Raw genomic sequence first — 17,786 nt, 5'->3', positions numbered from 1 at the left:
CCTAATGCCATTGCTGGGGGAAAAAGAATCAGATAACTCACCATTGAGGCAGATCTGGTACTTGACGGAGGAGACACAGTGCATGATTAATTTAATAATAGAGTGTGGTAGCTTCAGTTCCATCAGCACATTTTCAAGAAACTGCCAATTCAATCTATCATAGGCTTTAGATAGGTCAATCTTCCAGGCAATAAAGCCTTTCTTCCCCTTAGAGCTTTTGAACTTATGCATCAACTCTTGGGCTATAAGGATGTTGTCAGTAATATGTCTACCAGGCACAAAGCTAACCTGGTTTGGACTAATTAGCTCAGGCAAGATGGCGCGGAGTCTAGAAACCAGAATTTTGGAGATGACTTTGTAAAGAGTGCAGCATAGACTAATAGGTTTAAATTGCAACATTGTTTGAGGGTTATCCACTTTGGGGACAAGGGTGATGAGGGTAGAGTTTAGTCCTTCAGGGATCAGAGAATCCCTGAAAGCTTGAGAAACCATATCAAAAATGTCTTGTGAGCAAATATTCCACTGGCTTTGGAAAAAACACGCAGGGAAACCATCCACACCAGGAGCTTTAAGACCACCAATATTAAATAAACTCTCCTTCACCTCGAGAAAATCAATATTCTTTTGTAAAGCATACAATGCATTATCCTCAATAGGAGGGAAAAAGTTGGGAATGGTCCGGTCACTGCGCCAGTTAGAATGCTGAGAGAAGAGATTCATAAAATAATCCACAGCAATAGATTTGATAGCATTGGCGTCATCCACCCAATCACCACGATCATTTTTCAACCTTTCCAATTTATTTCGTCTTCTTCTAATAAGGGTAGTAAGATGAAAGAATTTAGTATTCCTGTCACCCTCCTGTAGCCAATGAATTCTGGATTTTTGTTGCCAAAAAGTGGCCTCCTGATCTAAGGTATCATTAAAATCCTTAGTAAGGGAAATCTCGAGATTCCTGAGGGAATTAAGAACCCCATTGCAAAGGGCCTTTTGAATCCCAGCCAGTCTAGCTAAGAGCCTGGCTTTCCTCAGTCGCAAGTGGCCGAAAACAGTCAAATTCCATTGTTGAAGAGGTTGGACTAGTGCATAAGTCTTTGCTAGAGCAGGACCAGGCTCCTGCTTCCATAAATCATCTATGAGTTTAGTAAACTCAATGTGCTTTATCCACATGGCCTCAAACCGAAAAGGCCTAAGCCTAGGGGAGGGCAAAAAGCAAGATTGAGGGTTGATTTTGATGGGACAATGGTCTGACTTAGTCCTAGGCAGATGGATAACATTAGCCTCAGGAAAAGCACCCATCCAGCTCATATTACAGATAGCCCTGTCTAGTCTCTCAAACACTCTGTTATTGCTCCAAGTAAATTTTTGGCCCGTGAAGCCTAAATCAATCAAACCATTCGCATCAAACCAACTTTTAAACCCTTTTATTCTGTGCAGGGGGGCCCCACCAAGTTTGTCCTCAAGCTGAAGCATCTCGTTAAAATCTCCTGCCAACAACCAAGGCATGTTGTGGCAATCAGCAACAAAGGATAAATATTCCCAAAGAGTAGCCCTTTTTATACTGCAGGGCTTAGCATACACAGCTGTGAAAACCCAAGGAGTCTGCCTAGGCCAGGCGATACAGGCCGAAATAGCTTGCTCATGGGTCCCAATAATGTCAAGGAGAAGTGTGGTTCCTCATGTGGAGAATAGGTGTGGAATGACTATGGTCGGATAGTTTAAATGTTTTCAAGTATGCGATATCTTTCCATGAGATCTTTTATTCATGTCTTGTGCCTTCATTTCGATTATGTGAGTACATCCTATTACTTTGATTCCTCTCACATATTTATGAGTGACAATAACTACTCAAATTTCGAGTGCTTTTATTGGAGTTCACATCCTTGGTGAAATTTGAAGTTAAAGCTTGTTTTTTTAACTCCTTAATCCAGTTGATATGAAATGTATCCAAACACAAAACAAACAACGGCACATTCATTACAATACGTTGGATCTGGAACATCCTCGCTTTTTATCAACATCAATATTTATTCATACACCACAAAGCAAATTCCATCAAACAAAAACAAAAAAGACATGTGTTCGTACCACTTTTACAAAAATCAAAGGAGATAGTATCGTATAGTAGTGTAGCTCGGAAGTCCGAGTGTCGTATCCACAGAGAGCAGTGTAAAGAAAATAACAGAGATGAAAAAGAACAAGTGTGATTGAGAGGTAGATTTATGCAAGATTTGATTTAGAGAAAATTTAATTGATTAAAACACTAAGGCATTGGGTTTCCACTTTTAACATAAGCATGCAACTCTTAATAATTTGATCCACAAAATATTTTCCAATGTAGTTGTTCAAAATAATTAAAGCTCTTTTTAATTTCCTTTAGAAGTATTCTAAGCATAACTTGTACCATTGGCAACAAACTATCAAAAAATAATCTTCATCAAAATTCTATTAATCTTTAGTAATTCTCTTCTCTTTTAAAAGCATGAAAGTTTTTACTACACTATGGGAAAAACATGATTGAACCCATGAAATAGATTATCAAACTTTCATCAATTAATTAAAAATAAAACTACAAATTCCATTTGAACAAATACTACAAATTCACATTAAAACTTAAGTTTGGATCAAACTAATAAAAATTACACACTTATATTAAAAGCTTTCTCCCTAGCCCTAGCTAGGGAGTTAGTTCCCCATAATAAAATAAAACTAAAAACAGAATTTAAAACTTAGAAAGATGGAGGGAAAAGGGAAAAAGCTCAAGATTGTGGAGCTTGGTGTAGTTTTACAATGCCGTAGCTCCATCTATTTATAGGAGGATGGGAGCAATATTCATGAATTTAATATGTCTTCCACTTGCCATCAAACCAATTGCCAAGTTGCTTCCTTTAATTAATTCATTGTGATGATGACTCCTTATCTAAATTGTTCAAAACTTTCTTCCACTTGAACACTTTGTCATGCATTTCCATACTTTCCTTCTTCTCTTTGTCGGGTATCACTCTTGAATTTCTCCACACCACTCTCCACTTGCTTCTTTACTCCAAGCTTTTATCATTTCAAATAAGTACCCATCATTTTCAAATATATTCCTTAATCTTGGCCTACTTCCTTGACTTTGGTTTTCACAAAGATCTTTGAGTCTTCTTATCAATTGCTCCACTTGCTCATCTCTCGTATCTTCTCATAAAAACTGCAGCAACTTTCCTCAAATTGTAGCTAGATAACAACTCAAGCATCATCATTCTTCTTTGCATTCATTGGTTGCAAGTAGTCAATTTGAACTTCTCCTTCATTGTTTATTCATTCTTTCTTTATTTCTTCAATGATGGAAGCTTTGCATGCATGTCCTAGAGTATATTCATGCAATTGATTGCTTCTTCTTTTCATTTGTTTTATCTTCAATTGCATTTGCTGCTGCACAAGTTGTCTCGAGCAAATTTCCTTGGCTTTGGCTGCACATATTTCTTCTCATCCTTTACTTTCTTCTTGCAACACATTACTTACTTCTTTTCCTCAACATGCTATTGGTGGAAGACACTTAATATCTACAAACAACCACTCATTAAATATAAAAACAAAGATTGGAAAGAAACAATAAAAATACTTTAATAGATTTATATAAAACAAAAGAAAATACTAACAAATATAAATTTAAGGATAAAACTTGTATTAATTTTGTGCTCATCAACATGGAGAAGACAAACACGACATTAATTGTCTGCCAAGTATATTGGCGATCATTTGGTCATGGAAGGAGGCACCTGTGGAGCAGTTGGTGGCCCAATCCAACCTACATCATAAAAATTGATGTACCGCCGAATGATGTAAATAATGATAAATTTAACAATAGTGATCTTTGATCATATTATTGTTGGACACGTCACTTTACTACAGTCAACCTAGACGCACTATCACCTAGTGAAGTGAGTTGTCATCTTTATGTCTTGAATTTACATTCATATTCACATGCCAATTGACACCACCTACTTGACATGCCGACATTCTCTTTCTATCTCATCTTTAACGGAGTCTTATTTGTAATATAAATAGGAGCCTACTTCACTATTTGTTCAATACTACGAGGTGATCTTTCACACAGAGAGAAAAAAAAAGAAGAAAAGAAATATGGGAAAGATAAAGTGAAAGAGAGAGATGCAAGGAAATATGATATTGGAGGAGATAGAGAACTTTGCTTTTATTTTACTAATTTGGGGTTATGCTTTGGAATCGAGTTAGAGAGTTTTTTGAGGAGCCTTTACAGAAATTGATTTAATTAAATTTCGTGAGAACTATATTATGGTTAATATTAAAATTTAATTAATATTTTTGATATTGGGTGTGTTTACATGTTGTTAATTATTATTATATTATTTTATTAATATTGACATGTTCATATGTTATCGATGATGGTTAGAATTTTTGAGGTAATAAAGAAATTATGGAAAAGATGGGAAGGACCTTTTGTGTAGTTGAGTCTGATCATTATAGAGACCAAGTTCAAGTGAGCCCGTGTGCATATTAGATTAGGATATTGGCCGTATAATTGTCAATTAGATGATTTGGGCTTGGAGATCAATGGCTTAAACAAGACGACTAGCAAAAGGGGAATTATGGGATGATTGAGATGGTGTTTTAGTTTATATAATAGGGCATTCAGAATTACAGTGGTAGAATCCATGGTATGGGACATGAAAATTTGCTTGCCCTATTATATAGATTAACGAGTTGGGTAGAATCGAAGGTCATTCATGCATTATTAACTTTGATTTGTTATGTGATTGAATGTCACTTAATTTAGTAATATCAATTTACTATGGAAAGGTTTATGTCCCTACTGAGCTGTAGTTTGCTCACCCATTTATAGACCTTGCAGTTGTAAAACCCAAAAGACGGGTAGTAGGCAAGCCGATGTTGAATTAGATAAGAGTGATCATGTTAACAATTCCATAAGCTATAGGATTTTCTTTGTAGTTGATCATGTTAACAAGTTATACTAATACTTTTTTACTCCTTAATCCAGTTGATGTGAAATGTATCAGAACACAAAACAAACAACGGCACATTCATTACAATACGTTGGATCTGGAACATCCTCGCTTATACAGGCACTTTATCAACATCAATATATATTCATACAACACAAAGCAAATTCCATCAAACAAAAGCAAAAAAGACATGGAGAAGACAAACACAACATTAATTGTCTGCCAAGTATATTGGCGATCATTTGTTCATGGAAGAAGGCACCTGTGGAGCAGCAGTTGGTGGCCCAATCCAACCTACATCATAAAAACAAATACAAAATAAAAATTGAAGTACCGCCGAATGATGTAAATAATGATAAACTTAAGGTCATAGTACCATGACGACATATGTGTGTGTAGGATTAGTTTAAAACCTTTGGAGGGGTTGAAGCCTCTAGATTTGAGCTCAGCATGTTCTTGGCAGAGGGCACACGGTCCACAGAAGAAATGAACACAACAATCACCACAAGGCTCCTCCGGCAGACCAAAATTTTGGCGCAATCTCTGTCTATACACGCACGAGTAGACCCACTGGCAGTGAATCATCCACAACAACCAGTACAATATGCAATGGGAAAGGCAAGCTAAAATTACAAAATCCAACCGTTAGTAACACACCATTGACCTAATCATCTTAATAATTAAAGTCAGGTGCAGTCGGTGCAAGGAGAAATTAACTTTATGCATCGCAACCGTTCTCTCACACTAAGTAATCACGTGATTATTACTAAAGAACTAAATGTGAGAGACCAGTTATATATACAACAACTTTAAGGGAAAAATAATAAATTCGCCATGTTTATAGATTTGGGAAATCCTTTTGGTCTTGTGACACTCACAACTTCGTCCTTCGTCTACAATTTCTGCGTTTTGGCCGAAGGTGATGCATGGGAGACACCATGTGATGCAACCTACACCACAAGATCAATTTCACCAATTGGGTATATATATATAAGAAGTGCTAAAAAATGTAACTTGGTATAAATTTAACTTGTCAGGTAACTATAATAGACAAAGTGAATTTTGGCCGGAGAGACAATTTATATCTTACATTTACAAATATTTTCTCCACAGTGACAAAGACCACGCGACCACTGCTGAGGGCGATGACCATAATCAACGTTCATGGTTTTCTTTTATGAGATTAGAATTCGACCAAAAAAAAAGATTGCTGGAAATGGAAAAGTTTCAGTAATGTAAGAGGAGATGTAAGAGAGAAAGAGAGACTGTCGGAGAATGAAATGTTTTCGAAAAATGTGGAAGTGCCTTGCTTGATAAAGAATCAATACAATGGTTTATATAGACTTACAAAGAATCAATACAAATGGTTTATATCCACTTTACAAAGAATCCGTATATACTAGTACTAGACGAAACCCTAGAGGACAAAGGTCGTCCTTATCCACTTACAGCTAGAACGCACTATTATGCTTCTTCTCTTGGTTATTATTAAGAAAAGACACCGCACTACAAGAAAAATAGCTTTTGACAACATGCCACTAACGACGCGCGTCTGTTGCACACTGATGAAATTTAGAGAAAATTTTGCAACGCAGATATGCATGTTGTGATATCTTTAAGTTCTACAACGTGCAAAGCATGGCAAAAGTGCCTCCTGCATGCAAAACAAAATTTCATCATACTATTGTTGGACACGTCACTTTACTATAGACAACCTAGAAGCACTATCACCTAGTGAGCATGTCAATATTGTCATCTCCTGCTTATGGCTGTCAGCCTTGCGTTCATATTCTTTGATAGTTCTTTAAGAGAGAGAGAGAGAGGAGAAAAGAAATGTGGGAAAGACAAAGTGAAAGAGTGATATGCAAGGAAATATGATATTGGAGGAGATAGAGAGCTTTGTTTGTGTTTTACTAATTTGGAGTTATGCTTTGGAATCGAGGTTGGGGGTTTTTGGGGGAGTTTTTATACAAATTGATTTAATTAAATTTCGTGAGAACTATATTATATTTGATATTATAAATTGATGTTTGTGTTTTACTAATTTGGAGTTATGCTTTGGAATCGAGGTTGGGGGTTTTTGGGGGAGTTTTTATAAAAATTGATTTAATTAAATTTCGTGAGAACTATATTATATTTGATATTATAAATTGATTAATGTTCTTGATATTGGGTGTTTACATGTTGTTAATTATCATTATATTATTTTATTAATATTGACATGTTCATATGTTATCAGTGATGGTTGGAATTCTCGGATCAATAAAGAAATTATGGAAAAGAGGGTAATGGGAAGGATCTTTTGTGTTGTTGAGTCTGACCATTGCAGGGACCAAGTTCAGGTGAGCCCATGTACACAATAGATTAGGATATTGGTGGTATAATTGTCGATTGGGTGATTTTGGGCTTGGAGATCCATGACTTAGACAAGACGATTAGCAAAAGAGGAATTATGGGATGATAGAGATGGGGTGTTAGTTTATATAATGGAGCATTCAAAATTACAGTGGTAAAAAGCATGGTATGGGACATGCAAATTTGCTTGTCCTATTATATAGATTAATGGGTTGGGTAGAATCGAAGTTCATTCATGCATTATTATCTTTTATTTGTTATGTGATTGCATGTCACTTAATTTAGTTATATCAATTTACTGTGGAAAGGTTTATGTCCCTACTGAGCTGTGGTTTTGCTCACTCCTTTATAGACCTTGCAGTTGTAAAACCCAAAAGACGGGTGGTAGGTGAGCCGAGGTTGAATTAGATAAGAGTGATAGAACTTTATTTATTTCTTGTACGCTTGTATGATTTTTATAAAAGAAGTTCATTTTAAACCCTATTTTGGCCTCTTTTTTTTTTTTTCCTCATGCACATTGCGCGGGGTTTTTTTTTCTTTCCACTGTACCCTGAATCCGAGCGTGACAGGAAGACACCGTCTCTTAAGCACACACTTGTCAACATTATTAATCTTCAAACATAAAGAATACAAATTAACCATTTATTCCTAAAACTGAGTAATTAAAAATAAAATAAAAGAATAGTTAATAGGCCTTTGTCTGACAAAGTTGACCTTAATTACAGAATTTAATAAAAGCTATAACTAAAATGTGAAGAACATTTAAATAAATAAATAAATATTTCACATCAAATATTCAATGGAAACGACAACATCCGAAATCTTACATTTTTACATTTATTTTACAAGTTAGAACTACTCAAGAGTTCACTAAAAGAGTAGCTCATTATTCAACCACAAGCTATGTACACAATACGCCCTATAGACATGCCACAATCATCACAAGTCCTAGATTTTAGGTTCAGTACCTGCAAAATCTGTTAGGGGGTAAGCGAAACCACAGCTCAGTATATATATCATTATTGTAACATCCCGGTCCGAAAAAGAAATAAAATAATTAAATTAAGAGGAAATAAATTGAAATAAGAAAATAAATTGAAATAAATAATAAAAATAAAACGATTTGAATTAATTAAGGGTTTGAAAATAATAATAATTTACTTAATTTTAAAAAGGGGGCAAAAAGGTCATTTTAAGTTCGGGAAGGAATTTGGGACTACCGGTGGTACCGTTGCATAGAGCACGTCGAAACGAGTTCGTAAACATGCGGTAAGCTTGAACTAGAGTTGTAACGAAAAAGTGACGATCTAAAAACCCTCAGTGGCATAATCGTAAATAAGTTGAAGTTTGAATTTTATTAAAAAATCAGAAAAGCCCTAATTTCTCTCTCTCTCTCTCCCTGCGCGCAGAACAGCCCCCCTGTTACTGTTCACCACCGGGGTTTTTGGGCCACCACCGCCGCATCCGGCCACCTCCCTCTTCCCATCCTGACCGATCTTAGTCGCTGGAACCACCTGTGATCGCCGGAAAATGCAAAAATCCGATCGGTTTTAACCCAAAATTCATGGAGCTCGTTCGGACGCCTCCGGCCACCATTTCCGTCGATCCAGGTATGCTTTCTCAACCTCTCGAGACGAACTATCTGCTGGTTGTGTTAGGTTTGAGAAATTTCTACATTTAACTGGTTAAATAAGCGATAGAAAAATCTACCGATTTCGACCTCCATTTTCAGCCACTTCCGTTGACTTTTTGGGGTATGTCCAAGAACAAAAGTAGCTCCGAATTAGGGTTATTACCTAGGGCAGGAGTCTTGTTACCAGATTCTGAGATTTTCCGGCGATGCGATATCGCTTGGACACCCACGCGCTGCCAGTGCGTGTGGCGGCGCATGGGAACTATATCAGAGGGGCATTTTGTCCCAATGCGATCTCCTAGTTGTCACGAGCGCATAGGAATTCCCGGATCTCAATTCGGATAACGTTTGAACCCCGAACAAATTTTACATATCGTGTGTTATCCGGGTTCGATATGCTAGAACCGTTGGATCACTTTCAAATTAATATGTTGATCTAGGTATTCCTAGGATCATGTAGGATTTGACGGATCATGAATCAGAGCCCCGGATGTTCCGATTCAATAACTTAAAGTTTGTGTTTTACGATAACCGTCCGATCGTGCGATCGTGAGCGATCCGACTGTCCGATCTGAACCAAACTTGTAGGACATGTTTCCTAAACCTTGAGGAATCCATAGGAACGTTTGGATCGTAAAACGGAGGTCGTGGGCCCCGTGGGCCCAGTTGACCAAGTGTGGAAAGTTTGTGTATATTGTTTTAATGATTCATTTGAAATATATTATATATTTGATTAATGGATTTGATATATTATGAAGTATTTGTGTTATATATTTGGGTTTGGATACATTTGAATATCTTGAGTGTAGATTTACAATAATTGAGAAAGTGCTATCTTTGTTGATTTTGTATGGGGTACTTAGAATGTTAATTTGAGTGTTATTAGCACAACCTTAGGGTACCTCCTCGGTTGTGGGTTTTATGTTTGAGAATTTATTTTGCCCAGGGCCGTCGGAGTTTGCCCAGGCCCTTCGGAGATTGATTTATTTTGCCCAGACCCGTCGGAGTTTGCCCAGGCCCTTCGGAGATTGATTTATTTTGCCCAGGCCCGTCGGAGTTTGTCCAGGTCCTTCGAAGACTGATTTATTTTGCTCAGGCCCGTTGGAGTTTGCCCAGGCCCTTCGGAGACTGATTTATTTTGCCCAGGCCCGTAGGAGTTTGCCCAGGCCCGTAGGAGATTGATTTATTTTGCCCAGGCCCGTCGGAGTTTGCCCAAGCCCTTCAGAGATTTGTTTTGCCCAGGCCCGTCGGAGTTTGTCCAGGCCCTTCGGATGTCTTCTTAATACGATGCCTTGGGGAGGAAGTGATAATGTTTTAATGTGTTTTTATCGGATTTAGAATTGTGATAGATCTAAAATGTATAGTGGTTCGGTTGTAAATAATTGTCTATTATCGGAGTTGTGACCTTTGAGATGAGAGCTACGTGTGACTTGATCCCTCGACGAGGGTACGTAGGCAACCTAGGGTAAGGCCTAGGTACAGTCACGGGTTAAAGATTACTTTTGTGTGTTTTGAGTGTGGTGCGGACCGTGTCGTTGGTCCCGAGATTCAGGTGAGAATGAGATGTGTTCATGTTAGGAGGCTAAAGCCTCATATGTTGAAATTGAGATAGTTAGATGTTGTAAACTTTGCTTTCGGTTGGCATATTTATGTTTAAGTTATTAATTGCCTCATGTGAAGTACTTTTTGGTTCAAGAGCTTGTTAGTAGTTTGGTTTCGTAATATTTGAAGGCCGGAGGCCAATTAGATCAATTGCTTGAGATTATATTGTGCATGCTGCCGGTTGGTATTGTTAAATGTGTTTTATGCAGGTTGAAATTTTTGGGGAATGTTCAATTTACAGGGAAGACTCTGTCGAAATTTCGGCAGAAAGTCTCGAGCCCTTATTCCTTTTTGGGCAAAGAAGGCTCGATTTTTAGTAAGTGGGCCCGGCATCGGTATGATGTCGGAATTTTCCACAGGATTCATCTCGGGTTTCGAAGAATTCGGGGCAGGTCTTGTCATGGAGACCTTTTACAGAGATTGATTTAATTAAATTTCGTGAGCATTATATTATGCATGGTATTACAGTTTGGTTGACGTTCCTTGTATTGGGTATTTACATATTCTTAACTATTTGAACAATGTTGGCATAATTATATATACATTGGTGATGTTTTAAATGGTTACATTTTTGTGAAGGATATGTGAAAGGCATAATTGTATCATGTCATGGAAATTGGTTGGAATTGTTGGATTAAGAAAATAATGATGGAAAATAGGGTAATGGAAATGATCTTTTGTGTAGTTGAGTCTAACTCTTGGCAGGTACTAGATCTCAAGGATCCCACAATGCACATGATTTTTATTGGGTGATACGGGACTGGCTGTCACTTTTTAAAAAAAGTTGCTTATGCTGTGCTTTGAAAATAATTAGTTGTAAAGTAAAGCAGCTCCATGTTTGGTAAACAATATTTATATAAAATTGTTGTAACTGTGAATAATGACTAAAATAGACATGATGTTGAAATTGTTATGTACTAATCATGTGGTGGTAGTGGTGGTGGAGTGGAGGTGGTGGTGGCGATGAAGGTGAGTTGGTTGTGGTAGTGGTGGTGGTGGGGATGGCGGTTGTGGAGGTGGTGGTGGTGGTGGTGGTGGTGTTGGTTGTGGAGATGGTGGTGGATGTGGAGGTTTTGGAGGAGGTGGTAGTTGTGGTGGTGGTGGTGGAGGTGAAGGTGGAAGAGGTGGTGGTGGCAGCAAAGGATGAGGAGGAGGAGGATGTGGTGGTGGTGGTGGTGGCAGTGGTTGTGGAGGTAGTGAATGTGGTGGTGCAAGTGGTGGAGTTGGATGTGGAAGTGGAGGTAGTGTCATTTTTTAAAATGAATGATGGTATTTGGGGAATTAAAAAAATTCATTAAAGGTTCATCTCTGCTTCTTTTGAAAGCAGCTTTAAAAAGCAACCCATAGCTTACTTTTAAAAACTGCTGTCAAAATGCCATTGCTTTTAAAATAATTGGGATATTTTATTTTTACGAAACACCTTAAACTGCTTAACTTTAAAGTGAAGTAGGTTTTTGGCAAAAAAAAGCAATCCCAAACAGGGCCTAAACCTGAAATCTAGGACTTGTGATGATTGTGGCATGTCTATATGGTGTATTGTGTACATAGCTTGTGGTTGAATAATGAGCTACTTTTTTAGTGAACTCTTGAGTAGTTCTAACTTGTAAAATAAATGTAAAAATGTAAGATTTCGGATGTTGTCATTTCCGATGAATATTCTATGTGAAATATTTATTTAAATGTTCTTCAGATTTTAGTTATAGCTTTTATTAAATTCTATAATTAAGATGTGAATCACATTTTAATCCAAGATTACGTAAATTCGTGGATTGGGGTGTGACAATTTTGGTAGACAATGACCTGTTAACAATATTTTTTGTTTGTTTTTTTAATTACTTAGTTTCAGGAATAAATGGTTAATTTGTATTCTTTATGTTTGAAGATTAATAATGTTGACAAGTGTGTGCTTAAGAGACGGTGTCTTCCTTCCTGTCACACCCCTAACCCGGGGTACGGTGGAAAATATATATATATATATAAAGCCCAAAATAAGGTTTAAAATAAACTTCCCTTCTAAAAATAGCTCCAAAATCATACAAGAGTACAAGATAAATAAAGTTCTATCACTCTTATCTAATTCAACCTCGGCTCACTTACCACCCGTCTTTTGGGTTTTTACAACTGCAAGGTCTATAAAAGGGTGAGTAAAACCACAGCTCAGTACAGTAGGGACACAAACCTTTCCATATAAAATTGATATTACTAAATTAAGTGACATGCAATCACATAACAAAACAAAGTTAATAATGCATGAATGAGCTTCGATTCTACCCAACCCGTTAATTTATATTACACAGGGCAAGCAAATCTGAATGTCCCATACCATGGATTTTACCATTGATTTAATTAAATTTCGTGAGAACTATATTATGCTCAATATTATAATTTGATTAATGTTTTTGATATTGGGTGTTTACATGTTGTTAATTATCATTATATTATTTTATTAATATTGACATGTTCATATGTTATCGATGATGGTTGGAATTTTCGGGGTTAATAAAGAAATTATGGAAAAGAGGGTAATGGGAAGGATCTTTTGTGTAGTTGAGTATGATCATTGCAAGGACTAAGTTCAGGCTAGCTCGTGTGCATAGTAGATTAGGATATTGGCGGTATAATTGTCGATTAAGGTGATTTGGGCTTGGAGATCAATGGCTTAGACAAGACGACTAGTAAAAGGGGAATTATGGGATGATTGAGATGGGGTGTTAGTTTATATAATAGGGCATTCAGAATTACAGTGGTAAAATCCATGGTATGGGACATGCAGATTTGCTTGCCCTGTTATATAGATTAACGGGTTGGGTAGAATTGAAGCTCATTCATGTATTATTATCTTTTATTTGTTATGTGATTGCATGTCACTTAATTTAGTTATATCAATTTACTATGGAAAGATTTATGTCCCTACTGAGCTGTGGTTTTGCTCAACCCTTTATGGACCTTGCAGTTGTAAAACCCAAAAGATCGATGATAGGCGAGCCAATGTTGAATTAGATAAGAATGATATAACTTTATTTATTTCTTGTACTCTTGTATGATTTTGGAGCTATTTTTATAAGAGAAGTTTATTTTAAACCTTTTTTTTGACCTTTTTTTTTAAATTTTCTCATGCATAGGCGCGGGGTTTTTTTTCCACCGTACCCCGAGTCCAGGGCATGACAAGAAGACACCGTCTCTTAAGCACACACTTGTCAACATTATTAATCTTCAAACATAAAGAATACAAATTTACCATTTATTCTTGAAAGTGAGCAATTAAACAAACAAAAAAATTGTTAACAGGCCTTTGTCTGCCAAAGTATATTCAAGATCACTTGTGCATGGATGGAGGCACCTGTGTGTAAGTGTATGCATTTTGTGATTTTTTTTTGGCTTCCCTTGACAATTTTGTAATTGGACAATCATTGTAATTTCCCAAGCTCTAAGTTTAGATTAAGAATTACTGTTCGTACCACTTTGCAAAACCCAAGGGAAGGTATCGTATAGTAGTGTAGCTCGGAAGTCCGAGTGTCGTATCCACAGAGAGCAGTGTAAAGAAAATAACAAAGATGAAAAAGAACAAGTGTGATTGAGAGGTAGATTTATGCAAGATTTGATTTAGAGAAAATTTAATTGATTAAAACACTAAGGCATTGGGGTTCCACTTTTAACATAAGCATGCAACTCTTAATAATTTGATCCACAAAATATTTTATTAATTATTTTGAACAACTACATTGGAAAATATTTTGAACAACTACATTGAACAACTATAAAGGCTACTCAAGAAACTCTCTACCTCGATTCCAAAGCATAACTCCAAATTAGTAAAACACAAGCAAAGTTCTCTGTCTCCAATATCATATTTCCTTGCATCTCTCTCACTTTGTCTTTCCCATATTTCTTTTCTGCTTTTTTTCTCTCTCTCTCTCTGAAAGAACTATCACCTTGTAGTATTGAACAAATAGTGAAGTAAGCTCCTATTTATAGTACAAATAAGATTCCGTTAAAGATGAGAGAGAAAGAGAATAAGTGGTGTAAATTGGCACGTGAATATGAATGTAAATTCAAGATATAAAGATGACAACTCACTAGGTGAGGTGATAAGAGAAAGACATATCTAAATAGTTTTGCATGCTACGGTTTATTATAAAAGTATAACAAACAAGTAAGTATTATTATAAAAAGTATTACAAAAATAACATGTGGATCGAGCTTTTGTATACTTCCAATCCCATGTGGATCGAGCTTTTGCTTTTGTACACCTCGACCATATAAATTTATTGGTTTTTATTTAACAATTATTACCCTGAAATTTGAACTCGTAGAAGAAAAAGTAACAATGTCCTGCTCTACCAAGAGAAGAAGCATATGCCTATATAGCGCGTTCCAGCTGTAAGTGGGTTTCGTCTTGTCTAGGGTCTTACTCAGTATATATTGATTCTCTGTAAGTGGATATAAAACATTTGTATTGATTCTTTGTAAGTCTATATAAAGAATTTGTATTGATTTTTTTGTCAAGCAAGGCACTTGTACATTTTTCGAAAACATTTCATTATCCGACAGTCTCTCTTTCTCTCTTACATCTCCTCATACATTTCCAGCAATCTTTTTTCTTGGTCGAATTCTGATCTCATAAAAGAAAATCATGGACGTTGATTATGGTCATCGCCCTCAGCAGTGGTCGCGTGGTCTTTTTAACTGTGGAGAAGATATTTGTACATGTAAGATATAAATTCTCTCTCCGGCCAAAATTCACTTTGTCTATTATAGTTACCTTACCTGACAAGTTAAATTTATACCAAGTAACATTTTTTAGCACTTCTTTTATAAATATATACATCTCCTCAACCAACCCAATGGGTGAAATTGATCTTGTGGTGTAGGTTGCATCACTTGCTTTCTCCCATGCATCACGTTCGGCCGAATCGCAGAAATCGTCGACGAAGGACGAAATTGTAAGTGTCACAAGACCAAAAAGATTTCCCAAATCTATAAACATGGCGAATTTATTATTTTTCCCTTAAAGTGGTTGTATATATAATTGGTCTCTCACATTTAGTTCTCTAGTACTAATAACGTGATCACTTAATGTGAGAGAACGGTTGCGATGCATAGACTGTTGTATATGGAAAAGTTAATTTCTCCTTGCACCGACTGTGCCTGACTTTAATTATTAAGATGATTAGGTCAATGGTGTGTTACTAACGGTTGGATTTTGTAATTTTAGCTTGCCTTTCCCATAGCCTACTGTACGGGTTGTTGTTCACGATTAATTTCCAGTGGGTCTACTCATGCATGTATAGAAAGAGACTGCGCCAAAAATTTGGTCTGCCGGAGGAGCCTTGTGGTGATTGTTGTGTTCATTTCTTCTGTGGACACTGTGCTCTCTGCCAAGAACATGCTGAGCTCAAATCTAGAGGGTTCGACCCCTCCAAAGGTTTTAAACTAATCCTACACATATAGTTATGACGTTAAGTTTATCATTATTTACATCATTTGGTGATACATCAATTTTTATTTTGTATTTGTTTTTATGATGTAGGTTGGATTGGGCCACCAACTGCTGCTCCACAGGTGCCTCCTTCCATGACCAAATGATCGCCAATATACTTGGCAGACAATTAATGTCGTGTTTGTCTTCTCCATGTCTTTTTTGTTTTTGTTTGATGGAATAATTTGCTTTGTGTTGTATGAATATATATTGATGTTGATAAAGTGCGTGTATAAGCGAGGATGTTCCAGATCCAACGTATTGTAAAGAATGTGCCGTTTGTTTTGTGTTCTGATACATTTCACATCAACTGGATTAAGGAGTAAAAAAGTATTAGTATAACTTGTTAACATGATCAACTACAAAGAAAATCCTATAGCTTATGGAATTGTTCACATGACAAGGGAGATCTTAGGTGTATGTTAACAAGACTTCAATATTGTTTCAAAATCCCAAGCAGTTGGCTTTTAAATTAAGCCTCTCACTCATAAGTCACGCACCTATGAGCTCTCAAACTGAAGAAAATAAAGCAAAACAGGGGAGGCAATATTGTGCCCTCAGTGCTTGTGCTTCACCAGCATGGCCTTCAAGTGCCACACAAATCTTTTACTAGTGAATGAAATTAAGCATTTGATACCCAAAACCCATTTCACTAAGACATGCGAATCAAACGAGACAAAAAGAAAGAAAGAAGAAAAAAAAGAGAAAAATTCAGAATTACCTTTTCATTGCATTGGTGGGTCGTAGGGTTCTCCAATTACAACGGAAGGTACATGTTGAATTTTACAGAAATTCTCTCCATCTTCCTAAATCCTACTATGGAGTTCTCTATGCATCCCAAAAATGGTTAATTCCTTGAGATTAGTAAGATATGCCAGCCCATCTAGAAGCGTCGTCAATCCACTGCAAAACCATATTCACAATCGCCAGAGACTAGGCATGGCTCCTTCCTCTACCCTCCACTCTGTTATTTCGTCCATACGAAAAACGGAAAGAAATTGAAGAGAAGGAAAGCCTCTTTTGGAGAAAACTTCACTTATAAGGAGCAGAGTTGTTAGGTTTGGCTGCTTCTCTAGTATTCCCAATTGGTCATCCTTTAGACTACAGCTACAAAATTCTAACTTGGTGAGGTGGTTATTCTAAATACATCGGATAATATAGGACAAGTGAAGTGGTTATTCTACAAAGGCATAGCAACAATGTTGTGAAAAGGCATCAGTGGTATATAAAGAACTAATGTTGTCATCAAAGACATCAGAAGTCAACATAATTTGGACGAAAATCAACAATTAAAGCTCATTAAGGCATCAATTTTGTTGAAGAAATTGATGTTGTTTCTGTAAAAGGCATTGGGTTTTCCTCAATGCCTTTTATACCCCCCTCCCCCTTTAGCATCACCTTACAAGGCATCTGTATGTCACTACTACAAAAAACACTTTGCGCGAAGAAATTTTGGTTTCGCAAGATCGGTCGCTCAAAGCTCGTGAAGAAAGGGTTTGCGCGACGAAAACTAATCTTTGTCGTGCAAAGCTACTTTGCCCAACAAACTTTAACGTCGCGCAAATCTACTTTGCGCGACGAACCCTAACGTCACGCAAAGCTACTTTGCATGACGAATCCTAATGTACTTTGCGCGACGAAATATTCAAAAAAATTTAATTTTTGTGTTTTAAATTTTTTTAATTAAAATAAACTAATTTAATAGTTCGCGCGACGAAATATTTTGTCG

The 17,786-nt window shown here is 36.6% G+C and overlaps 2 protein-coding genes across 2 annotated transcripts; one reads left to right on the top strand and one right to left on the bottom strand.

Annotated features, from left to right (window-relative positions):
* Window positions 1-5,040: 5,040 nt before the first annotated feature.
* On the bottom strand, window positions 5,041-6,311 carry LOC110751237 (cell number regulator 11). The gene is made up of 4 exons (XM_021951668.2): window positions 6,079-6,311; window positions 5,867-5,938; window positions 5,402-5,611; window positions 5,041-5,282 (listed from the first exon to the last, which is right to left on the bottom strand). The coding sequence occupies exons 1-4, from the start codon at window positions 6,152-6,154 to the stop codon at window positions 5,227-5,229; spliced, it is 414 nt and encodes a 137-aa protein (XP_021807360.1). The 5' UTR covers window positions 6,155-6,311; the 3' UTR covers window positions 5,041-5,226.
* Window positions 6,312-15,069: 8,758 nt separating this feature from the next.
* Window positions 15,070-16,314, top strand: LOC110751240 (protein PLANT CADMIUM RESISTANCE 7-like). The gene is made up of 4 exons (XM_021951673.2): window positions 15,070-15,287; window positions 15,450-15,521; window positions 15,794-16,003; window positions 16,109-16,314. The coding sequence occupies exons 1-4, from the start codon at window positions 15,212-15,214 to the stop codon at window positions 16,162-16,164; spliced, it is 414 nt and encodes a 137-aa protein (XP_021807365.2). The 5' UTR covers window positions 15,070-15,211; the 3' UTR covers window positions 16,165-16,314.
* Window positions 16,315-17,786: the final 1,472 nt, after the last annotated feature.

Source organism: Prunus avium, chromosome 1, assembly GCF_965620075.1.
Source record: "Prunus avium chromosome 1, drPruAviu1.hap1.1, whole genome shotgun sequence".
Classification (NCBI taxonomy): domain Eukaryota; kingdom Viridiplantae; phylum Streptophyta; class Magnoliopsida; order Rosales; family Rosaceae; genus Prunus; species Prunus avium.
This window is presented reverse-complemented; position numbering and strand designations above follow the sequence as displayed.

Coding starts and splice junctions, on each gene's coding strand:
- LOC110751237 (XM_021951668.2), bottom strand. CDS start 6,154: ATGAACGTTGATTATGGTCATCGCCCTCAGCAGTGGTCGCGTGGTCTT. Junction 5,939..6,078: donor TGGAGAAAATATTTGTAAAT/GTAAGATATAAA, acceptor CTTGTGGTGTAG/GTTGCATCACATGGTGTCTC. Junction 5,612..5,866: donor TGTAGACGAAGGACGAAGTT/GTGAGTGTCACA, acceptor TTGTAATTTTAG/CTTGCCTTTCCCATTGCATA.
- LOC110751240 (XM_021951673.2), top strand. CDS start 15,212: ATGGACGTTGATTATGGTCATCGCCCTCAGCAGTGGTCGCGTGGTCTT. Junction 15,288..15,449: donor TGGAGAAGATATTTGTACAT/GTAAGATATAAA, acceptor CTTGTGGTGTAG/GTTGCATCACTTGCTTTCTC. Junction 16,004..16,108: donor AGGGTTCGACCCCTCCAAAG/GTTTTAAACTAA, acceptor TTTATGATGTAG/GTTGGATTGGGCCACCAACT.